At 41.3% G+C, this 26,554-nt stretch overlaps 1 protein-coding gene across 22 annotated transcripts in view; it reads right to left on the minus strand.

Annotated features, from left to right (window-relative positions):
• Window positions 1-26,554, minus strand: part of ptprdb (protein tyrosine phosphatase receptor type Db) — a 104,284-nt gene that overhangs the window by 51,754 nt on the left and 25,976 nt on the right. For all 22 annotated transcript variants that reach the window (XM_079672083.1, XM_079672087.1, XM_079672088.1 and 19 more), the window contains one exon: window positions 9,710-9,859. In XM_079672083.1, coding sequence (XP_079528209.1) covers window positions 9,710-9,794 — 85 coding nt within the window. In that variant the 5' untranslated portion in view covers window positions 9,795-9,859. The remainder of the gene's footprint in view (window positions 1-9,709; window positions 9,860-26,554) is intronic.

A 26,554-nucleotide genomic window follows, 5' to 3' on the forward strand; every position in this document is an offset into this window, starting at 1 on the left:
AGAGCCAGATGTACTGCAAACATGGTTGGAGAGCCCCAAGCTGCCCAATCACCTCTACACCTCACTGGCTCATGGCCAAATCGAGTAGTGTGTGTACGTGTGTGTATGCGTGTGTGCGCTTGCATTTTTCTACGTCTGCTTACTTTCGCAAATGCATAAGCCAACTTAAGTATATCTACACAAACTGTGCACATAAGTCAGCATGCCTGTGTGAGTTAGATATGTGCTAGCGCCTAAAGGATTACTTGATTCAATGAATGGTCGACGAACAAACAACAATTTCAGACAAAAATTGGGATGAGTGATTTATCGATGAAAGGTAACATATTTGGTTGAGCACAAAATGAAGATGTCAGGTGGTACTTTGGGAATTGGTAACTTTTTTCTGATTGCATCAAAATGACCTATTAATTAATCAGAAAAATAGATAAACTGATGATCATCTAAGAATGGAAATAATGCTCGATTGCAGTCCTGATATATTCATTAAATAATTGAATGCACACGATTTCTAACTCTACACGCTCAGTCTGGTGTGTGTGTGACGCTTGAGCGAGTCGACAAATGTGCGTGTGCCCATCTGAGGGAGAAAAATAGGGATATGTAAAAAAAGAGAGAGGGAAACAGGAAGAATGAGGAGTGGGAGAATCGCTCTCTTAATCTCTTGCTAATCTCTCCCTCACAAAACAAATGAAAAGTGTAAAGCCAGCAGAGCCATACTAAAAGGCACGGTAGATCTTTCAATTCCTCAATCTTTCCCCCTACTCTTCATCTTTCGAGCACGATCCCTCTCTTCATATATCTCCTGTTAATTGTCTTATGTTCTCTCTTTCTAATATCTCCCCTATCTTTCTACCCGCGCGTAATTCTTTGCCACTGAATCCCTTCTTCTTCTTCCCCCTCTCCTTGCTCTGTCTTTCATCCTCTCCCTTGTTACTCTTTCTCCATCTCCTCCCTCCATCTCTGGGGTGTTACATAAGTCTTCCTGTCACATTGACTGACTTAATGAGGAGGGGTTGGGGGTGCAACCGTATGTTCCACACTTCTCCCAACTCGCTCTCACAATTTCTCTTCCTTCTTATTTCTCCTCCTCCCCTCTCTCTATGGGCTCCCATCCCCTCCTTGTCTCCCTTCCCCTGCTCCAAATGTTGTTCTCCAAATCCATCCTCCCTGTTTGCCTCCTTATTCTATCCTCCTACCACTTATTTGCTCTCTATTTAGGATCCAAACAGTTGTGTCTTTTGCCAACATCATCAGGTCTTTTTGGTTTTGCTGCTTGGTCGGATTAAGCTTTGACATTTAGGCCAAGTTAGGGAGGGCTCAAGCTCAAAAGGGCACTTCAATATGTGTAGCCCTTTTAGTGGGGGGAAGGGATACCTGATGGTTTATTTATTTCATGGACCTAAGATAAAAAAAATGGACTTGGACAAATGAATGAGAACTTGGGGTGGGCACTTTGCAGCAGTCTCATGCTTAGGTGCTCTTGCATGTCGCCTTCCTTTCCCCCCTCAATATGACCCAAGATGGAAATGTGGAGAAACTCTACTGAGTGGGTCTGCAGAAAGAGATTAAGATGGAATTAGACAGTGCCAATCTTTTCCCTCTTGGTTTGTGTTTGTGCGTCGGATGGATCGTGGCCTACATACTGTAAAGGTCACCATACAGTTGATCTGATCTAAACAGCAGATGGCAGGGATTACAAAGTCGGCTCCTCTCTCCGGATCACTTTCGAGTCACGGCTGAAGACGTGTGATAAACTCTGATTCCAAGGTCAAAGACTGTCTGTCTTGTGGCATGTTGAAAAAGATATTGATTGCATGGTATTGACTTTTTCATTCACACAGTATATTGCAAATATGACAAAAGTGCATTTATACAGTATGAATGCAACAGTTTTTCTCGATAATCCTCCTTAAATTAAATTGCAAAGTGTACCGGGGCTATTGAGGTTTACTGGAGTAGAAAAGAAGACAAATTGCAAGACTAGATGAAGCTAATGACACTTTGTAGGAAGTGTCAGGGACACACTGGCAGATGCTGTCTTAACCTAGAGGCACGAAGCGATAGAGATCCAGTTTGTAAGAACAGATGCTAGCACAAACCTTCAGGGAGTATGATTTACGAATATAGTGTATTAAGATGGAACATAGTATGTATAGATTTAAGAATGAAAGACATATTTGGGAGTAAATACAGATGCACGTCTTGAGTTATAAAAGTTAAAAAGTATATAAGTTAAAAGTGATAAATAAGCCATGATGCAAGAAAGCATTAAGCATGATATTCCAACAAAGCAAACCAACAAACACAATGGATGCAGTGGCACAAAATGGTCCTGCTACTGCAGTAATCAAAGCAACAAATTAGGCAAGAAAGCTTTGAGATGCTGGAGGATATACTCAGCTAAAAATCACAGATAAAGAATATAGATTGACGAGATAAATATAGAGCGCATCGCCTTCAGACACCTTCATAGATGATCCTGGGTGTTTCTGAGTTGGCGTGGACAAGTGTTGGCGTGGATGAACAGCTTATGTGAGTATTCATGTCTGCGTTTTGTACGTTTTGATCACATCTGAAGGGTCTGCTCCGGATGTTGGTACAACTTGCCAAGCATATGTGCCTACGCCTCACATTTTCCTGCGTACGTGTGTGTGTTCATGTCGATAGTTAAGCACGTAATGAGTAATTTACAGCCCTTGCCAGGGAAAGATCAAGCTGCATAGTGGGGGTGGTGGGCGGTTTGCTGATGTTAGAACTGAGAACTGAGTCAGGCTTGTCAGACACGTCGAGGAACGAGGCCAATACCAGGGCCTGATCCGAGGCCATGATAGTCAGCCTCGAGTGTGGGCGGGCAGCTAGCCAGAACCATAACTTAAAACACATTATAATCCAACAGACATATTAAGAGCAATTATCAACTGCTAGCTTTCGTCCTGTAAATGAAATTGGTTTGCTATAGGGCCAATAAACACAGAGACATACTGCTCTTATAAGTGTCAATGGTAAAATATTTGGAAAAATGGGCCATTTTAACTTGGGAAATTTGACTCTACATGATTAAGTTGCTTCATTTTTTATATGTTTGATAATACTTCACATTGGAGATTAGGTGATTTATCAAGTTTAATGAATGTCCATCTGTATCAGTGTTCTTTATAATCTGTATTTATAATTTTGCTGTCAAAAACTGTTTTCCTCTTATATAAAATGGCATGCTTATTGATGATACTTTGTCACTTTCTGTATGATTATAGATCTGCAGTTGTACGGACAACTTCAATCTGATGTCACCAAGAATCACTTTCACAATGATGCAATAGGAAACAAATAAGATGCACTTTTACTGCCGATAGTGATGCATGTCCAATTAGCATGCCACTTACCCACCATAGCTGCCCCTGGGCCAGGCTAGTGCCGAGTTAATCAGGGTTAATTTGTCAGAAACACAAGGGGAGGATTTAATCAAATGGGGTCTTCTTTTATACACAGATCATTAGAAACACATGGCCTATCCACTGGGTGCACAACTTTACTGGGTCAGGGCTGGCTTCCCATACAGATGAACAGAGGGTTTTCTCAGTGCTGGTCACAGTGTATTACTCACACACCACTGCTCTTCTAAGTTAGAGCTCAGCTGAAGCTATCCAGGCCTCTTCACAGACGGGTGCACCGGCTAAGCTAATGCTAAGCTAATGCTGGTCAGATCGTTTTACTCATGGATGGACGCACAGCTATGCTAGCTGCCTTAGTGCTGTGGGCTGGCAACCCAGAACACTGAGAAGCTTCAGCAACTGGACGGCTTCATTCTCTTTCAAATCAACATGGACTTTCCTTCTCTCTGCCTTGTTTGCCTCACTCATGGATTGACATTTGAAGATAATATTGCAGAACTTTTTAGAAGTACAAACGCTCACTTTTCTACTGAACTGAGTATGAGAATATTATTTAAATGTATATTCTTTGTCCTCTACTCAGGTTATCAACAGTAGACTGCTCCTAAATCGTGCCGAAAACAGTTGGCATTATAACATAACTTTGATTGGCATTTCGATTTTGTGTATACGACTTCTGATTTTTGTATGTGACCCATTTCTGTCACCTTCTATGGAGAGCTATTTGCAGATGATGGAAAGAGGTCATTAAGCATTTAAATTAGCCCTTTTATTTTAAAAGGTTAATGGAATATACCAGATAAGCTGGCACATTACAACTGGAGCTACATTTGAATACAAAGCAATAAAGTATTCTAGAAAGACAGCATGAATTATTAAATTTTAGATAATGAATTAGATTAATTTGACAATAAACGGGAAGTTAATTAAAAATAAGGAAATTAAAGGACAATTGTGTGAAAAATGTTATTCTCATTTCTTATATTACTTAAACAACACCACTGAAGTTTAACCATGTTAACCATCCCAATGTCTGAACATGTCTTGTTTATAATTTGATTGGCAGAGAAGACAAAATTAATTGAATATACATATATCTTTTACCTGACCCTGATATTAAGAAAAGTGAATCACCTGCCCCCTCCCTTTTCATATAAAAGCTGTGTATCATCAATTTACAAATATTGTTTTTGGGTCTCCTCGTGCAACTATAACACTTCACAAGTTTATCTAATTTGTTTAAAATTCACAAGCTGATTTTAAACTTTCTTTTCTTTGCCCAGTCGTTCAGTTTAAACAAACAAGAAATCTTATGGTAATGGATACAATTCGGACAGAGCTAGGCAAGCTGTTGCCCCCTGTAAGCTAAACCAAGCTGCTTCTGGTTCAAGATTCATATTGAAGGGACATATATAAAAATCTAAATAATCCCTACATTTAAGCGAAATAGCGTATTATATATTAAATGTTGATGTATGTCTCAAAATAAAATGAACTATCTATAATATGCTGTTGTATGTGAGGCACCATTTCAAAGTGTCTGTAGTTGTTGTCCATGGATTTAAAAAACGTTTAGAAATCCTGCCTAAAGACCTAAGTATGTTGACCAGTGCAACACTTTGGGACCTTTTGGTGATTTCATCATCACTTCCCAGTCCACAGGAAAAATCCCCTAGTGTCTCCATCGTGATCTAAACTGCCGAGAGCAGATGTTGAAATGTTGTCATTGTGTGCAATAATGTCAGACGCGATCTTTCTTCACACTTTCTGTGAGTCAGGCAATATCAATCGATCACAGAAAATAAACACAATCCGTCTAAGAAAATAACTGCTTGACTGTGTTTCTCCCCCTTAACTTATCCTCAGGGGCCAAAACCTTTTACCTCTGTGACCATGCCTCTTCATCTCATGCCAGTGAATCCTGACAGTGCCTCATCCATCAGCAACAAGAAGCCATGAAGCACGCACAAACTTGATACTTATAGCAATCTAATCTCTTGTCTACTCTAAGCATTACACATGCTTGCTTACAACAACATTTAAATCAGACAACTACAAACACAAGTGTATGTGGCACGACACAAAATCCCTTAATGAAATGCCAAAAATCACAAATCTTTGACTCACAAAGTGCAAAACTGCTTCACTGCCTTTTTAAGGGTCTACCATAGAATCGCCAACCCCATCAGAGGTAGAAAAGGAACATCTCGATCAGATTTAATTATATAACCCTAAAACACACGCCGAAAAAGGCAAAGTATGAGTATTTTCCGCAAGTACAGGGGTTGTTACAAAATAGAAGCCTGCCACGTGTTGTGGAAGAACATGTTGCTTTTTAATAGCAACTTAGACCTTTACACTTAGAACCCAAGGTAAAAGCTGAATGACATACTTCCAGGTAACCAAAGAAGGCTGTTGTCAAAGCTCTTACTGATCCGTTGCTCGCTCAAGGGCTTCCAAAGTAAGCAAAAGTAGCGGTGCTGCCATTGTGGGCGATTGACCCAACCACCTCTCAGATTCCAGTCAACCTCAAGGCCATGGGAGTGCTGGCAACATGGTAGGATGCTGACAGGTCGATCAATCACCACATGTGCAAGTTCTGTCCTTTCAATGCTGTCCTGGTGCCTTGTCATGTTTGAAAATGTCATTGACAGAAACTGGGAAAAACAGTATTTGAATGGTGTGTCTGTTTTAGTTTTTTTTCCTTAGGCTTGGTGGAAAAAGAAATTGGAAATGCACAACACATAAATGACGTGATGCAAACAGAAGCTAAAGAGTTTCACATTACCAAGAGCCTCCTTGGGTAGAATCCTAAACCACTCTCGTTTTCAAAAATGTATAGAGTCTGCTTACTGAGGTACTGGGTTGCAACTCAGCATTGCTTCCTGTAGCCTCTGAAAAAGGATATGTTTTTGTTCTGTTCTGTTACACACACACACATACACACACGCACACAAGTTGTATATCAGCTGGAATTTGTATTGCTACATCCAAGTTGCAAGGAGAAGGACGACAGCTTGTTGGTTTTGGGGCAAACGAGGGTCAGTCAAGTGAACCCTTTTGTTGAATTGTTTCTAGTGGCCCTGAATGACATGCCGGGAAATGCAGTTTCTCTCACAGGGAATCTCACTGCGTACATGGAGCGGTGGCCCAGTTTGCGACGGGATCAGGGCATTACTCGTAATCCACCAGATAGATGTCATATGCATGCACGCACACACAAACACACTGAGAAACAAACATGGTTGGTAGAGAGAGAGCCAGAGACACATGGGGGAATAAAATAGGAATGAAAAAAAAACTTGCATTGAAACACGCAAAGCTCAGTGGGCTTGTATTGTTACACCAGTACTTTTGTGCAGAATGCACATATGGTGCAGTGCCATGCAAGGTTTCCAACTATGCACATGGGATACTGTTCCATCTGATTGCATCCTAATACCCTCAGTCTACTTACAGTATGTGTATATGTGTGTATTAGGTCTGCACCATATTGGAAAAAACTGATATTGTGATATTTTCTTCCCCTGCGATATATATTGCGATATGAAAAAATACAGGAATTGAAGAAAAGGTAGTTTTTTTTTATCCGCAAACCATCCTTTCTTGAACTTTAATGCTATACAAATGTTTTTTTTTTTTACTATATTTAACCGGATGAAGGATTTTAGTCACGGAAGTCTGGATCTTAAGTTATCAGAGCAACAAGCTGAGCTGGCTCGGTTAGCGGCGCCGGACTGCCCTGGAGAAACACACGAAACTACTTTATTCAGTGTTTTTACCTTTAATCACCGGGTCCGTTTGGTTTGGAGATTTGATTGTGATTGGTGGTTTGCTGTGCATGCAGAGCCTGCATGTCACTCAAGTAGCCCTGACATGAGTTTTCCTTTTGTAGCAAGCAGCAAAATAATTGTAACATGACGTGTTTGAGTTAATTTGCCTACAATTGTTTTTACTTCCTGCGATGTGAATCGCGATTATCGTCACGACACGATATATCGTGCAGCCCTAGTGTGTATGTCTGTAACTTGTGTACACAAGCATGTGTGTTTATGGTTGAATACAAAATAATGCCTCTTTCCAGACATACAGTAGAGGAGGAAAATAAAATGATGCCTCTATTTTGTAAAAACCCTATAATGCTTGAAATCTATTCCATTTCTTTGGCACTGAGTTGGAGGAAAGATAAGCACAAATAAAAGCAATTTTGCGAGTACATTTAAAATTTCAAAACATGTCAACGAGCAACAAAGATGTCTGGGTCCTGGAGCCTATGTTTGAACTCTTAACATTCAAGAACTCTTAGTCCCAATGTTGGTATTAAAAGAGGCATTTTATGTCATACACACTGAAATAAAAGGAGAAAGGAACGGCCTTTCGTCCCTTTACCCCCCTAAAGCCTTCTGTCCCTCCTTTCTCACCAGATTATATGGCTGTGGGGAGAAGACCCAGAGAGCGAGCAAGAAAAGAGCAATTGGACAAGTCACAGCGAATGAGACGAGGGCACGGGAAAAAGAAAAATATAGACAGAGGAAACAAAGTGGGAATCATTTCCACCCTCTGTGTGTCTACGCTGCTCTCCTAACTGCTATTGTGAAAGTCTAGGAGCATCATCGTTTTGATGGATGACTGGGCCTTTACTGACCGACCCTGGAACTCACACAGGGGACAAGAGGGCAGGAGGCTGAAAGGAAAACAAGAGTGGTTTGTGGATGTGTGTGCTATAACTCGGGTTTGTGTGACAGTGCAGTTTTAAAACATTGCAGGGCTGGAATTGCTGCCTGAAGCCTGTACTAGCATGCATGTGTGTATGTGTGTTACAGCGTGGCGATGATATGTGTCGAGCATCATACTGTACAACCACAAGCTCAGAGCTATGCTGAATTTTCCTTCCAACTAACAGAATGTACCAAACATGCTGCAAATGTATCTGGTTCACATACATTATTTGTACACTACTTGCCAAAACAAATGTATAATTATCCAGCACACACTTTAAAAACAAATATTCAAATACAATTCTGCTAGACACCACTGTTACCGAGGCCTCCTACAGGATTGCTCCCAGATGTTAACTGTCTGCATGGTGAGCTTGAATGACCTCCTCTTTCTCTTTTAATATTAGTTTTCAGATCGTCTCATGTTTTAGTTCCAAACTCCCCTCCTGTCTTCATTTCTTTTATCCTTAGTCTTACCCCAAATCAGGCAGTTTCATCACCGCTGCTGGGAGATTCAAAGCCGCATTGGTAAACCTGACAAATTGTCAGAGACGCCATGCCAGACACAGGTAGACACCCATTTTAACTATGTTTAGACACACGCACGCACGCACACACGCACACACGCACACACGCACACACGCACACACACACACACACACACACACACACACACACACACACACACACACACACACACACACACACACACACACACACCTAGTATCCAAGAAATTACCACGTTTTTGGTGTATCTCTTTCATCAAATGTTGGCTTCACACAGATAAGATATTTTCTTGGGGAAGCTGAACGTGATGGTTTAGAAACAGCAGAAATTCAACCTTTTCAGCCTTCCAGTTTTGATATCCTTCTTTTATAGCAAATATTGTTTGATTTCTTATTGTTGGTTGGACAAACAACCTCAAGACGTCACCCTTTAAGGTTTGGAAAGAGGGAATATTGTATCAGTAAATATGAATGTCCTAATTAAAACCAGCATACAACTAATAACTAGAATACTAATGTGCATGTGTCTGAGACATAAATCAGAAACACACACACACACGCACACGCACGCACACACACACACACACACACACACACACACACACACACACACACACACACACACACACACACACACACACACACACACACACACACACACACACACACACACACACACACACACACACACACACACACACACACACACACACACACACACACACACACACACACACACACACACACACACACACACACACACACGCACGCACGCACCACAACTTATCTGATTTGCCATATGTGGATTGTCTTTCCATGCCAAGCCATCCAAGTAATACTGGATGGACAAAAACAGCTGGCCTCATATCAAACCTGCAAACATACACACACTCACGCACTATATTATATCAGGAGTGGAGTTGTTTGTAGGAGAAAATCAGGTCATTGTATGACTCAGTGTGCCTGCGTGTACATGTGGATTCTAAAGGTATTGAACGCATGTAACAGTTTTTCTTTTTGTGTGTCTATATCTGGGAGTAGGCATGTGAGAGAAAATAAGTGCACGGAACTGAGTGGGGAAAGACTCACAGTCGGCATCGGCGAGGAAGAGGAAGCTGAGGAGGAGCAGGCCTGGACTGGCCGAGTGCATCATGGGATATGTCGTCACATGCATGCTGTTTCCACCGTGAGCTCACTGTCTCACTGAACAACAAGACGATAGAAACAGGCCCTCACAACCTGGAGAGAGAAAGAAAGGAGGTTAAAAGAAATGCAGTCTTTAAACACGTCCAAATGAGAGAGTTTCAGATATAATATAGTCCGTGCGCACACACATACACACACACAAACAAACACACACTTGAAGTGTGTGATTCCCTCTAGGCTTTACACTCAAGTTATGCAGCTGCCTCTCCTCTCCTCGCTTCATTAGGACCATACACTCATTGCCGGAGGTGTATTTTGGTGTGTGTGTGTGTAAAAAAGAGCTCACAAAGTAGCTGATGAATTTCAACTTATGGCAAACATTTAGCTTTAAAACATCAGTCAGCTTCTAAAGTTCACTTTTTATCTCCGAGTAAGCAACTGATTTCCGGCTTTAGTTCGTGCCCTACACATCTCTGAAGCAGACTTCAATACAGGATTTATTTCAAATGTACGTCAAAGCGGCATGATTTCTTATTAATGAAAAGGAAAGAATGGCTTTAACATGGAGGGGGTGGAGAAGATTGAACAAGGGATTGATGGCCGACGGAGAGATTAAAGTGGGAGGAGACAGATCTACTGGCTATGTTGCAAACAGTGTTGGGTCAACATACAGCTCAATGTCTCTATCGCTTCATCCTTACTTCCCTTCATGTTTGGACTCTCTCTATCGCTAGCTATTCTGTCCCCTGTCTCCGTCCTCTTGTAACTTTTTGCTGTTTTTGGTTTCCTAGATATTCACAATATTTCTTCCTTATGTCTCTCTTTCTAGCAGACATATTCTTTGCATTTTCACTTTCTCTCTCGATAACTCTTTCCGTCCAGCTGTCTCTCTGCCATCTGCAGTGCCTGGTGTGATTGTCTGGCATTAGAAGAGACAGGCGTCACTCTGTGTCTGAAATCTCACAGCTCAAATCACATGGCACAATGGGACATGGCAGAACACTGCTGCTGTCCAGAGACTGACAGCAATGAGTGAGAGATGGTGAAAATGAGCAGGGGCAAAGAGAGACGATGCTTACATGTGTAACGTGCGTCTTTGCATGAATGAATGTGGGGAGTGACACTGTATGTGCATGCATATGGGCTAGCTCATGCATATGGTGATGCCTCTGTATGTGCATGCATGTGAATATTCCCGCTGCCTGCCTGTGCTGCTACAGCGTGAGTATCCATGTTGCAGCTGTGTGGTCCTGTGTTATGCATTCGTGCATGTGTTTGTGGGCTTTCCAAAAACTGGACAGAGTCATCATCAGCAGCAGTCTTAATCCTCTCCACTCCTGAACAAGCCATCGGATTAAAAAATGCATGGGGGGGGGGTTGGGGGGCAGACAAACTCTAACATCCCTGCAGCCAAGGCAGCAAACAACTAAACCCACACTGGATTTTCCACTTGGTTTGGTCTGAAACAATTGCTTTGGGATAACCTAGATATCTCCCTGCACAAATGAAGTCCTGTGCCACTGTGATTTACACCACCACAGTAGATATGGGAACCCAGCCATGCAGTTTACTGTAGCTTGTGCACCCATCCAAAACACAGGGAAATTACGGTTTCATGTTTTATTTAGTTCTGGATATTAGACCTCAGTTATATTTAGATGTTAGGTTTCAAGGGGCAATCACCAACTTTAACTTATTTTCTTTCTTTTTTTATTATTATTTTAAAATCTTTTGTATCAGAGAGTTTTACTTTAGTAGTATTTAACAAGTTTACTGGTCTTTTTAATCAATATATTTTCATTTTGTTTTACTTATTTACCAAGCCCCTTTACTATTGTACTGCACATTTTACTGTAGGCTAATAGTAATGCTGTTTCAATTGCATACAGGTACTATCAGTTCTCCAAGGGACCATTATTGTCATACTCGTCTAATAAGCCACATTTGTGCTGCAAAAGATATATCCCTATTAAAGGTAGATTACTGTTTAAAATGGCATCTATCCTGGTTTCTTGGTGAGTGTGTTTGTGTGTGGGAATGTGTGTGGGCCACTAATCACTAGGCCTGATTCAATGTCACTGGAAAAGCCTGCATTATTTAGTATCTCACTTCACAGCATGTCACATTAATTAAAAGACTAAGATAACGGGGAGAGAAAGGGATGAGCTAAAGGTGTGTGTAGTTGGGAGAAATGAAGTAGAGTGGTAAATAGAGCAATTAAGCAGAAAAGAAAAAGAGACACAGGATGGAAAGAAGAGAAAAAGAAGTTAACCTGAAACACACACACCCAAATACACACAGACACAGCCAGGTAGTCACCAGATTGTTATCTAGGTGGCTGTTGTTGCTGGTATTATGGAGGGCCTAACAGAAAGCCTTCCTCGGAGCCTGAGTTTCTGCCACTGCTGTGGATCACTGTCGCTCTAAGCCATTCACTTACATTAGTCCCTATCACTCAATTATACACCGTCTGTCTGGCCGGGCCTGCAGCGATCAGTCACACTTATCTCTGAGATAGATTCTGACAAAACAAAGACAGACGCAAACAGTGACAGACTGGCTTATGTTTTTTCACATGACAGACAGAAGGGCGCATGTCAATGGGGACGAAGATGAGGAAGGAGGAAGATGATGAAACAGAGGAAGAAATGAGTGAGGCAGAAAAGTTGGTAAGTGGGACTTAAAGACATTTTTGGCACTAATAATGTAATAGCTATCCCCTTATTTCAATATATTCATAATGCTTAAAACCGATGATTACATCATAAAGAGGCAACATTAAAAGCAATATTTATTACAAATGGTCATTGCTTTAATGGGAGGTTTATCGGATTAACAGCTTATTTATTTTCAAACCATAAAGAGGGTAATTTTATTTGTAACACACGTTGTTACATTTGCTGGTAGTTATTACATTATCATTTCACACAGAGTGCAAGAGACAAACAAATTATCAGGACATGGAGCTGAAGTTTCTAGTTGGGGAAGACTTGAAAAAAGAAATGTAAAAATAAAAGAATAAGATCCAAAAATGCAATGAAATAAAAAAAAGGAAGTGTGGGTGGTGATGAGAGAGAGTTAAGGGTAGACTACAAAGCGAAGGCGAAGTACAGCTCGAAGGGACGCTAAGAAGGATAGAGACAAAGACAAAAGACAGATCCTAAAAAGCATCGCTTAAGGCAAACCGTGTGCCATGAAAAAAAGAACATTGACTATCCTAATTTGATTTGATATTCCCAAAGCTGAGGCACCAAATGTAATTAGACATACTAATTAACTTATTCCATTTGGCCTGTTGAAACAGTGGCACACGGACAGAAATGTCAATGGAGAGACAATTTGTATTTGTTGCATCATAGCGCTACACAAATAAAACAAGATAAGCTGAATGGAAAAAGCACATTTTGCATCCTCCTTCTTTTCATTAGAGGATGGTGGCAAGCTTCAGTTGTAAAAGTTTCCTAAAACATTGATGCGTTTGGGCAGACTTACATTGCCAAGGAAATAGATGTGTTTAATACAAGTCTTTGAGATGTTTTTTTACTGTCTCGTTTGTTTAAGAAGTCAGAGTTGTAAAATGTTTCTCTTTGGCCAGTCCAAGTGTTTGAAAGGACTCTTGGTATCACAGCATGTTACTCAATCTTGACCAGAGCATAAATGTTTTTTTCATTTATTTTGAAAGCTGTTGCCCTTGTGTATTCCCATCATGTCCCATTTTTCAGAGTGCTGTCTTTAGTAACCATCTTGTAAGGGAGCACTGGAACACTTGAGTGTTTCAGAAACAAGGCTAGTGTTTTCCGTACATGTTCCTAAACGCAGTCTTTCCTCTTTATTCATTTTCAACAACACACTTTGATTATCTATCGGAGCAACCAAAGAAGTTGAAGATGCCGCACGCTCGCGACAGATAGAAAACAAGCAATATGAAAATAAGATCTTGCCAGCAATATAAAACATCTGATATCAAAACAAACAAAACATAGCTCATATGTGCTTGAAGGGAAAGGGTTTGTTTGATGTATATGACTATTGAAATCGTGTCTACTGTACACTGTACACACACACACACACACACACACACACACACACACACACACACACACACACACACACACACACACACACACACACACACACACACACACACACACACACACACACACACACACACACACACACACGCGCGCACACACACACACACACACGCACAAGCTCGTAGATTACCAGTGATTTGTCATCTCCCCCGCTGCAAGCAAACACACTCGGTAAAGAACCCCTGTGTATGTTTTCAAGAACATTTCTGATCTTTAAAGCCACACATCTCAGTGTCTGTAGGACAGCTGAGGGCATCATGCTGTGATAAGAGGTTTTACTGTACCTGTAAAGATGACTCGCCTGCTTTTATCCCCCAAGACCAACCACTGTATACACTGTATTCTCAATATTTGTGTGTGTTGACCATAGACTGTGTTGACATGACATTTTCTTTGTTGAACCACTTCTTTATTTTTGTATGAAAGTGAATCAAATGCTGGCTTTGTGTAGGTGAACAACTGAAATATTCATCAGCACTATTTTCTACCGATACATGTCCATATCCAAATGCTACAATTTCCATTCATTAAAAAAAGCCTTTCAATTAACTCCCCCTCCCTCTGGAACTCATGCCCCAGTCACATCTGAAAGACTCTTGCATCCTTCAAAAGAGCCCTGAAAACACACCTATTCACTCTGGCTTTTTATTTCTAATTATCAGCTTTTTTCACTCAGTCGAACAACAAACATTTTCCTACAAATTGGCATCCTTAGAAGAATGCGATTCAACATGGAGGTCAAGTCTGTTGGTGTGTAGGTGTGTTTGTTCTTGCCAATCGGCGGGGCGTGGCAATGAGAGTGCCCTATAACAAAACATACGCATAACTTTGAAACAGATTTATGTTCCAGGGTTCATGAGTTTCGACCAAATTCAAACGAATGAACTGATGACAGAAAGGACTGACATGGCTTCTAGGTTGAAGAAGGGCATACAATGTGGAAGCTAGTGCTGTTAGCAAGGACTTTCTCCACCTCAACTTGCTCGTCCTTCCTTTAAACTGTACTATATCCTCATTAGAGATGTGCACTTCCTATTTGACGCTTTGACTCCAGCTAGTCCTAAGTTATAAAACAATTTCATGAATGGGTGCTTAGTGTAATTTGACCAGCACTAGTTTCTCCCCGAAACACAACCAATAAATGTAGTTTATATGAAAGGGCATTGTAGGAGAAAGGGCTGCTACATCGTTTGCTGAAGACTCTAGTGATCAATTCACTTCCCTTAGCTGTGAGAATAAATGACCAAAGAGTAGTTTTCAGAGGTAGATGGAGTCCCAAAAACTCTGAGTAGTCATTTGAGTCGGCTTTTAGGGCACTGGCTGAAACAAGAAATCAATAAGACCAACTGAGAGGAGAGGAAGGGAAAATGTGATTGATTGAGATGAGGATTAGGGCTGTATATCTGTGCTCAACACATCACTTCCTCTGGTTCCCCAAACACTCCATCCCCCATCCCTTTCTCCCATTCACTTTCATTTATTCCTCCCTTCAGCCTGACTCACCCTTTTTTCTACCTGTTTTCCCACCAATCAGTTCCTCTGAATGTCTATTTCACAGTGTTCCGTCCTATCTCCAAATGCCTTACAAACTGTTATTTATTTTCATACTTTTCGTCATACCTTTATCTTGTTTCTCTCCTGAATATGAGGGACTGGAAAGTCAATCAAATATCCTGTGTTGGCGTGTTATTACATTCCCTTGAATTCAGAATAGGAAATTCACAAATGCTTTATACCATAACCGAGGTCTAGCCATCTTAGATAGTGAGTCCAGCTTCCATTACCATCCAGAATACATAATTCATTTTGATTTCAAAGTTCACTTTGCAGGCATTACTCTGTTTCTCTCTCTGTTTTGTTCAGCAGCAAGTCACATGAAAGCGGCCTGGTCCCAACACATAAAAGATGAAATCCACATTGTTAAGACATTGCTGAATAATGGACAGACCTTGACAATGGCAGCATTTGTGAGGCTGCCTGAATAGATTATGTTGAATATACTTTTATCTATCATGTTAAACATTGTTATTGTTGATTTAACCTATGAGAACAACCCAAAGACAACCGCTTGCATCAATTTACTTCAGCAGCGGTAAAGCTGATAAATATTTTGTTTCTTTTTTTGGCCTCAGCAGACAATGGCACAATAAAACATTCCATCGACTCACTCACTCACTGCCTGTAGACTGCTGCCTTGAGGCATGCAATTTGATTGCATCAATAGCTGATCTCTGATTGTGTCAGTTACACAGAAAGTAAAAATCTCTCCCACTACTTCTTTCCACCTTTCACTTCACCTTTTTGTCTGACGTTCTCTGACTAAGCCGCCAAAGTGATCAAAGACCTGTTTAACATCTCTTTAAGCAGCCATGGCGTCATCAGCACTTAGCCACTGGGTGGTTTCTGTTTTCCCATTCTGATGACAAAGTGTCCCGGGTAACATAGCTGAAGTGCAGGCTGAAAAAAGTGAAAACTGTGCACTAAGTGCTGAATGTAGCCAATCGAAGGCTTAAGCCAGCTGTGACTAACAGGCCCACGCTGGGCCTCTATTGGACCATCTCTAGCAGCCATCCATGATATTGAGAGAGCAAGAGGTAGAGGGAGAGAGAGCGCAGGAGGGAGGTACACTGAGAGGAGTGGAGTTGAGTGGATTAGCAGGAGGTGGGGGGATGACAACATGTAATTACCTATTTACCCAGCCCTTAGTTGAAAACCTCATAGAAGGCTAATTGAGCGGTGCATTAGTGAGAGGTTCGTAAAGATAGCAGCAGGACTGCAGAGGGAGGGAGGGAAGAAGTGAGAGGAAGATGAGATATGAGCACCAGCTGAGGGGCAAAAAGGTTAAAGAGAGGGAGGCGGAGGCTGAATGGTGGAGTAAAAAAGGATGGGTGGGGGGAAGGAGAGAGAGTGAAGTTATTTCACTGTAACTACGTAGCTGCAAGCTATTGTAAGTAAGAAGAAAAAACAAGATAAGATCTGCAGTAAAATGTACCTTAATCCTTTTCAAGTCTATTTTCAATACAAATGTTATAAATGAGGGAGTTTGATAACATCCAGCTTCTTAAAAGGTGAGGATGTCCTGGACTGTTGGCTAAGAAAAAAGAATCAACTTAAAGATGTCCCCAGTGGCAAATTGTGTTGAACATTTGTCACTTTTTTCTTGATGATCCACAAAATCATAAAAAATTGAAATAACTGGCAGATTAATTGATAAGGAAAATAATTATTAATTGCTAAAACCAAGTGCATTCATTAACGATAATGATCTGCATTATAGTGCTAAGTTGTTGATGTGTTAATGTTAAAGGTGTATTTAAATGTTTTGAGTCGACATGGTGGCTCTACATATTTCAGTCTGCTGGGAAATTTGAACTATAACGTAGTAAAATACTTCATAAAATGGACTGGAGTAAAAGGCTTTGGAGTAAAATACCAATACATAAAAACTGCACTTATACTCTGCTATGGTTGTGCATGTGCGCTTGCATGTGTATTTGTGTTTCTTATTGTGACCATGATACACCCTGCCTCCAGCGGCATACAGTAGAAAGCCTTTAGTGCTGGGGGAAAGTGGCACATCGGAGGCAGTCATCTCTGTAATGTGTTTTAGTACATGGGTGGATGAAGGGAAGGATAGATATATGGATGGATGAGCCTGCAGTTTGGTTATGGTGTGACATGCTGCACATACTACTGTGGGCTGCAGGGCTGGACACACACCGGGACAAACATGTGTGCTGACAGACGCGCGCGCGCACACACACACACACACACACACACACACACACACACACACACACACACACACACACACACACACACACACACACACACACACACACACACACACACACACACACACACACACACACACACACACACACACACACACACACACACACACACACACACACACACACACACACGCACACACACACGCACACACACACGCACACAGCTACCAATCCAGCTGGCTGGGTGACCTCCACAGGCAGGTGGAATACACCAGTAATAATTGACAGGCCTTGAGCGGCTCTCACGTCAAATAAAATATGGATTTCCTATAGACCAGAAGCAGGCTAAACTTTCAATAACTGTACCTTTTATCCACACAGTGATCCAGTTATAACCATCTCCCACATCATTTTCTATCTTAACCTTCTTGACAGGGGCTTCAATAGGTAGGGGGGGCTCATCAGTGTGGAATAAATAGGCAGTGAATCCCTTTCCCTTCCTCATTTTCCCCTGACAAGAGTGCATTTAGCAGAGCTCTTAAGCAAGAAGTAAGCATGCACCCGTTCACATAAACAGCCACACACACATACAACGCCCCGCGGTGTCTGAGTCGACCTCCTGTTTTCTTTGTCAGAGGAGGAGGAGAGGAATGAGGATGAACCACGCAGCAGTTCATAAACCCTGCTTCATGCATTCATTGAATTCCACAGTGCACCACAAGTCAAATGATGGCCTTCCAATCGTGAAAGAAAAACACTTTCCTCTCCACTGAGCACGAAAAGGACTCCTGACGTATGCCAGATAAAGACGAGCTCTGTGGGAATGTAAGAAGCCACACTTCTTTCACACCTCCTTCAAGGTGATTTCACATGGGCAAATTAAAGCAAAGCCTCATCACTCCTTTTCATCTATTCAGGTCAAGCTGAAAAAATAACCTTACCACAATCTATTGAAAACTGCAAAAGTAAGAAGCATTTGTAACAACACATGAATGGAACCAAAAATAATTTGACAAGTCAACTAAAGCATAAAGAAAAAATATGCGAGCTCTTGAAGGTCAAAGGGGAGGCGGTGGACAATCGAGCCAAAAATACATTTCTTGATCAATCTTCTCCAATGTCATGTTAACAACGGCTCAGAGAAAAAGGATGGGGTTACACAACCTTTCTCCTCAAATTGATTTTGGCCAGCAGAGGAATGGGGGTACATTAGAATGACTCAAAATAACATGCAGGGAAATGGAAAGACGCAAACACTAGACATGGATTTTTGTATGACTGCAATGTTTCCTGCAGTGTATGGCAACATACAGCAGAATCCTTGCCAAGTGTATAATCAACCATAACTATCATAACTAGAAAATGCAATTCCTGAAGAAACTGCTAGTGGGAATGCTTTGTGCTGAAAAGCTGACGCTAAACTGCTATGCTGAAATGTAATGTGTAAGAAGAAAGTGAAGAAAACTCCATAATTGACTTAGAGCTGTTGAGGGCTGGACCATTATCTGAAGTGTGGTGCTGTTTTGACCCTTTTCATAGGCGTTACGACAACATCGTGTTTTATGGCGAGGGATGCGTTTCCATGGAAACGGCATATGGTGAAATGTCAGATTTGAGAGCTGTTGAGGCATGGAGAGGTGATATACAGGTGAAGATTGTGGGACGACCGAACAGTGTCCATTGGAGCTTCTGCAACATCGTGTTTTATGGCGAGGGATGCGTTTCCATGGCAACAGCCTATGGAGAGATCTCAGATTTGGCGTAAAGCTGTTGAGGCATGGACCGGTGATGTACAAGCGAAGTTTGGGGGATGACCGGACCGTGTCCATTGGAGTTATGGCGAGGGATGCGTTTCCATGGAAACGGCAAATGATGACCCCCCATAATTGACGTAGAGCTGGTGAGGGCAGGACCATTAACCATTATCTGAAGTCTGCTGCTCTGAGCATGTCAGTTGGAGTTATGACATCATCGTGTTCCATGACACAGGTGTATATATTTGAGCTAACAACGTGTCCAGAGATCAAAGGTTTCCATGGTGATCAAATACATTTGGCAAAGGCTCAAATTTGTTGAACAACACATTTGTAACAGGTTTGTTAAAGGTGGGGTAGGTAAGTTTGAGAAACCGGCTCGAGATACACTTTTTGTTATATTCCAAGGAATGCTCTTAACATCCCGATAGCAATGAATATCTTAAGTGCTTTGACAAAAAGTCCATAAAAAAATGTCATCTGTGGAAGCCTTAGTACTGTAAAAAGCACGACCAATCATTTTAGCCGGCTCGGCTAAAGTAACTGGATGGCCTACCTGCCTGTCAGCCTTCCATCTCGTGCACAAACTTATCTCGTGCCCTCATTGGTCATGTGCGCGTTCGTGTGTGTTGGAGGAGGGGCTCTGTAAGGAAGTGGCAGATTTTTTCCGGCAGTGTATTTTCAAATGATAGCGCACTCGAGCTGGTTACTCCAAAATGACCTACCCCACCTTTAATTGACCAAAAAATACAGTTGGAAGATTGAAAATGGAATTATTATTAGGATGATTTGTAGGTCATTGAAAAGTAGAATCATTTAGAAAGATATGAACATTGAAGTTTCTATTTTAGAAAAACTGACACTGTAGTGCATCGCTGGTTTTAAAAGTGATTTATAAGAGTCATGTTTAAAGATGTGCAATACTTAAAACGTTTATAAAGATCCTCTGAGTGTGTGTCATTAGTTAGCTGATAAAATGTTAAACCTTGACATATTGACTATAAGAGCTTGAATCAAACAAGCAATCTTGTATTTGAAAGATTAACTCACATAGCCTGGCCCTGGGGTGCACATACTGTAAGTGGTACGCAGGTACGAATGCGCGGCAACAATCTGAAATGTGTACCGTCACTTGTGTCACAAAGTGCATTTGCGTACCGACGTACTTGTGAAGCTTTTACAGAAGGCGGTTAGATCACCGGACGACTTCCGTGTGCACAGACAGGGCTGCCGTTAACGTCGGTCTGTACAGCAGCACTGCGCTAAAACAGCTGATCACAACGTTCACACGCTCTGTGGTCACAAAGCTCTGCACTCCACTACCACCTCCCCGCTGACATTCGCGATACAGAGGGCATAATGGGAACTTTGAGGGAAGCCAGAAGTTGGAGTACCAAACACTGACTCCAGGTACTCATCTGAGTATCTCACTGAGAAAGTTGTGTGCACCCCTGCACATAGCAACAGTCGCACGTGGTATATAAGTGGTGTGGCTGAGTACTTTAAAGGGTTCATGAATAGAGGGGGTTTGAATGTGAAATAAGAACAAGAAAATAAAAGTCTAAATGCATGAAAGAGCAGCAGAATATTTGAACTGAAAACTTTAGAACAAAAGCATACGTCACCAATAATGTCTAAATATGTGGAACATGTTGAAGTCAGTATGAAGTCTCCATCACACGGAAAATAATAGGCTGAGACAGTCTGTTAAACTCCAGTGACCACGGTCACTACCCGATCTGCATTCCTGCCCGATCTGCATTGCGCATTTGCGAGATGGTCTGAGATGGTAACCCAAATAGGACACTTGACATCTAGACGGCTGACCAATATGCAAATATGCTTTGCGCATGCACAAGTTTTAAACTTAAACTGGTGCACGATTTGCCTTGCATCCGACAGAATGAAGACTTTTGTATTTTACAACAATTTGAGAGAATACATGTCTAAGGGTGATTACTGATCTAATAACAGAGATTTGTTCTTGAATCAACTTTTTTATGGAAAATCTTTTATGTAATTTTATTTAATTTTAAATAAAATGAAAGACATTCACAGTTAATGTAATTAGATATACATTATTAATGCCATACATTTTTGCATGCATTCACAGTAAATATTTATTCAGTATTATAGCTGTCTAACAGAAGTTAAATCAATTTCTCACTTATTCTGAGAATGTACTTAACCCCAAATAAAAGAACCCAATAAAAAGAGTTGTTGAATAATAGTGAAGTCACGTTATTATAACAATAACTCACGTTGTAATAACAACTCATCTCTCTCATTTTTTAAAGTTTTTTTTTTAGCTTTGCCAAACGCTACTATGTCAAGTGTCCTATTTGGGTTGCCGTACGGAGTTGTCCAATATGGCGGACCATCTTGCAAATGCGCAATGCAGATCGGGCAGGGATGCAGATTGGGTAGTGACAACCACGTTATTAGTCTGCTGCTCTGATTATGTCAATTGGAGTTATGACATCATTGTGTTCCATGACACAGGTGTTTATATTTGAGCTAACCACGTGTCCGATCAAAGGTTTCCATGGTGATTAGTGAGAGGAAAGTATTTTCATTGTTCTGAATGAGAGATAAAACTGTTACATGTGAACGTTTTGTTGAAGAACCGTAACAGATTTCGGTGACATTTCAAAGCGTGAAACATGTCAAGGTACTTGAGCATCTGAAGTGTACTTTTTGTGTACTTTCGGGTTAATACTCTGGCCTTTTTGGCAGATTAACTAAAGGTGTGCGGCTGCTGTGGTGGGGAAAGGTGAGGCTGAAGTTACAATGGGTTTTAATGGAGACATTTTGAACGTTTTGGTCACTTCATGCCCTCAAGAGGCATTTTGTTTAATTATTTTGCTTAATTTTTTTTATCTTTCAAGCTACGAGATGTTTTCCTACGTTTGTCATGAAAAATGATGTCTCAGGGATGTAGGGTTTGGGAATTATGGCAGGTTTAAAAGAAAATATGAAGGCAAAATGAAATCTGTCCTCCACTCTTGCTGTGACATCACGCACTCTAAAATCTGAAGAAGGCCTCTTTACCAAGGTCTGAACAATGTTTAATATCTGTAAAAGTAAGAATCAGATTTAAAAGTTGTGTTACACGAATAATTTCAGAAAGATGTGTAACATTTTAAAGTTGGAATGAGGTTTCTGAGTGAAATTATGAAGGAGCAGTTATCAGTTGAAGTTGCATGAAGATTGTTGAAGTCTGAAGAGTTCTCCATTGACTTCCATGTTAAAAATGGGATGTATTATGGGATGTATTTCTGGAATTATGAAAGTTATGAATGATACAAGTAATAGCCATTGATTCCCGACTGAGCTGAAAGTTTTGATGTTCGAACTGAGTTTCTGCGATGTTCAATGTGGGAGAAGAAGCAGCGCAAAAATAACCAGGCGGAATAATAAAGACTTTTGTGCTCATAACAGATAGTTGGAATGCTGTGTCAGCATTCCCACTAAATTAGGAAGGCAACATGTGCCTGAAACTAGAGGATATCTTATGGTGGTGCCAATTTAAAGCAGGAGGTTCTGCTTAGAAGAACTGATAAATGCTTGACTAGATTCTACATCAGCAGAGAAATATATGATCAAAACTAAAAAAAGATCACCAAAACAAGCTTTTTTGGGCTGTGATTCATACATTAAGACACGTAGATATATCTTCACATATATATCCATTTGCTGCCACACAGTGTACACACAACCTTTTCCATTGGTGGTTACTTTATATGAAATATGAAGTTGCATGTCATAGAAGGACCGAGAACTGAAAGCTGGGGTGAAGAAGGAGAGGATAGAGACAGAAGGAAAGAGAAGGTCTCATCCCTCCGAGTTAAAAAAGAGACACAGAACAGAGAGGAGGAGAGAGAGAGAGAGAGCTAAACCCACTTCCCCTCTGGCTCTGTAATTAAGACTGGGGACAATAAATATGTAATGGGGGCTTTTTCCACCAAGTGCGGCTGCCTCTCCTTCTTGGAGATGGGACCGCAGGGAGACAGGCCCAGGAAGAACGACTAAGTACATTGGTCATTAAAAATGGATGCAAGGAACACCGGCCCTGACTGGCCCCGTCAACCAACCACCCAGACTGTTGTGATGGGAGTTGCTGTGGTTACAGGGCTCCCAAATGGTCCTTGGTTGTCAGGGTGAATCAAATCCGACATCCGCACACTAGAGCCAGCTTCTCCACACTTCCTAGGCTCGCTGCTGCTGGGGGCATCACAAACTCAATGATGTCATTGAGGAAGGAAGTTTGAATCTGAAGTGTGTGTGTGCTGATTGAGGATGTGTGTGTTTGAAAAAAAAAACTGAGAAGGGAGACAGGGTGTGCAAGACATAACAGGAAAAAGAGATGGAGAGGCTGACATGATTTCCCTAACAGCTAAAGAAGTTCTGGTATCAGAGCTCTATCTTTCAGAGCTCCATCAGACTGCAGCATGTTATATAACAGCAGGACGCTTTTTTGAGGGTCCATCAATTGGACTACTGAAGCGTTAAACTGATTTTTCCAAACAAATATGTCAGAGATTAATCTATGAGTGATGTACATTAGTGCAAATATGTTTAGACTTTTCAGAGAGAAGTGAAATAGGGAAAAAAGGGAGAATATTTTTCAGAGAGAGCACAGTGGTTCTTGAGATTTTACTTAAAGCAATAGGAGATATGTTTTTGTTTTCTGGTGTGGAGGTATACGAATAGATTGATGGCCGTATCAAATCCACCAACCAGCGCCTCTTGAACTCACCAATTTAGATATTATACCTAGTTTGTTTAATCTGTAAAAAAAAACAAGTGTGGAGATGCTACTGTGTCGAATGTACTCATTTATACTAATGTATACTTTTTTAGATTTTTGTTTCTGTTCATGGTTCAGTTGGACTCATAACGTTGCAACTAGGATCCACCGTTTTACATGTCTAGCTATGCGCCTCATAGAGCAACATTAGCTCAACTTTCTTTGATATTTTCTGTTAAGAAAAAAAAAGATAAGTCAATTCAGCTTTTCTATGTTGTCTTGGTAACTGGGCCTTAGCAAAATTCCAATCGAGGATCGAAACAAAAATAAAAAAACATTCTTGTTGCTTCCCGCACAAGACCCAAAAAGTTAATTTGCAGGTATTCCCTCTGAAATGCAATAACCTTAAAGGTCCCATGTCATGCTTTTCCGGTTATTACCCGTCCCCTTGTGTGTTATGAAGGTTTTTGTGCATGTAAACGGTCTGCAGAGTCAAAACCCTCAAAGTACACCCTGTGGCGAGTAAAACTCTAACACGGAAAATACCTCCCCAAAACGCCTCGTTGGAGATACGTCACTGTCCATTGATTCTTCCGGGTAACTCATGATGTCATGCGTTACCCGGAACCAAATGGACCAATCCGTGGAGCCGTTACGTTACGTCCGCGGAGCCGTTATGTTAAGCCCCCGCTGATTGGTCCAAACTGACCAATCCACGGACTTCCTCACACACACACTCAGTGCAGACAGCTCTGCTGATCTCTCCTCCCTGGCTGCAGGCTGATAACAGACAGTTGGGATTGCGGCGAAATTCTCTCTGCAGACCCATTCTCACAGCGTTTATCAACCTTTGTCTTACTCAATATCAAGCCACACTTATTGTTTTTACTTCGGCTGTGACTTTGTGTGTGCTCAGGGTGAGTTTGGCTGTGTTTCGCTGTCGCTAAACAAGGAAACCACACCTCCACGGAGCTCAGCGCGATTCACAACGTACCGACCAATCAGAGCACACTGTGCTCACAGGGAGGGTGGGGGCTGGAGCTATTGGAGCTACAACAAGCGTTAAAGACAGAGAGTGAAATTCAGTGAATACACGTAGTTTACAGAGATGCCGTATGAGAAACCAAAGTGATTTGGAAAATTGCACAATATAAATCCATTCTAGTAGACCTCAACAATGGAATTAAGATCAGTGGAAATGGCCATGTAATGGGACCTTTAACATTGGGCTTAAATAAAGTACCTGTTGGCGAACTTGAGAAAGCACTAGGCACACAGAATATTGTGGGATTCTCCCTGTGTGTGTGTGTGTGTGTGTGTGTGTGTGTGTGTGTGTGTGTCAGTTTGATCTGAAGGCCTCAGAGGAGAGAAGCCCTGTATGGTGATGTATATCTTATAATGGCTAGCGACAGCAATGCAGAGCCTGTCTTACAGTAGAGGGGACAGGGGGCCACGGAAAGAATACTGAGGAGGAGAAGGGGCCCCATGGGAGCTTTCTCTCACACACAACCCTTCATACTCTCACACACACGTACACAGACTGATATGTGACATGCAGTGCAGTAGACCCATCTTCTTAGTTGGCCATAACAAGATACTTCTATGATGAGAAAGGCTATAATGTAGCATAGTTGGTACCCCACACACATGTAAGAGAAAGATTGATGTGGAGAAGCCGCTGTCTATCAGAGGTTGTCCTCGTTTCTGTGTTTCACTGATACTTAATGACGTGCTTTATGGCATGACACTGCACAATTGGAGGGGATTTAGGAGTCAGGGGTCAGGGAGAAAGCCTATAGGCTGAATTATACCAGCAGTGAAACACACAACACATGTACTGTAAATACTCTCCACTCTATAAACTATTACCACAGAAGGTCAAACGACAGCTTCATTGCTTGGAATGGTTGAGCCGTGCATTTCTTGTGGAATTCATTTCAGGTATAGCATAAGAAAATAGGGCGAATGTTTCTTCCAATAATGTGCTGAAACTGAAGCTTTAAGACGTTACAATTGTCGCATTTTCAGTGTCAGTGCTTGTTTTTTCCAGGGTTAGCGACGAGGGATCACTTCATAACATGCAGCAGCTGCATCCAGATATTTTAAAATGCTGCACCTTGAGGCTAGAGAGTCAGCTGTTTGATGTGCATGGTCGTTCAAGATACACATTTTTGTAGAGCGGTTTCTAAAGCCACATATATACAGGAGAACCAAAGATATGAATCAATATAAACAATTCAAAGCCTTTCACAGCATGCCATCATATCAATGTAATCTATACCACGCAAGAGATTAGAATACTTCATGGCAAAAAAGAACGATTCAGCTTATCTAATGCAAGTCTTTTGCATCCATTACATCAGTCACTCATCACAGGATTAGCAATGCATGTCAGTGCGGTTCACCATTTGTTCATTAAAACAATATTGCTCTGTCCAAGTCGGCAAATATAATGT

Source organism: Notothenia rossii (assembly GCF_949606895.1).
Source record: "Notothenia rossii genome assembly, chromosome: 1".
In the NCBI taxonomy this organism is placed as follows: Eukaryota; Metazoa; Chordata; class Actinopteri; order Perciformes; family Nototheniidae; genus Notothenia; species Notothenia rossii.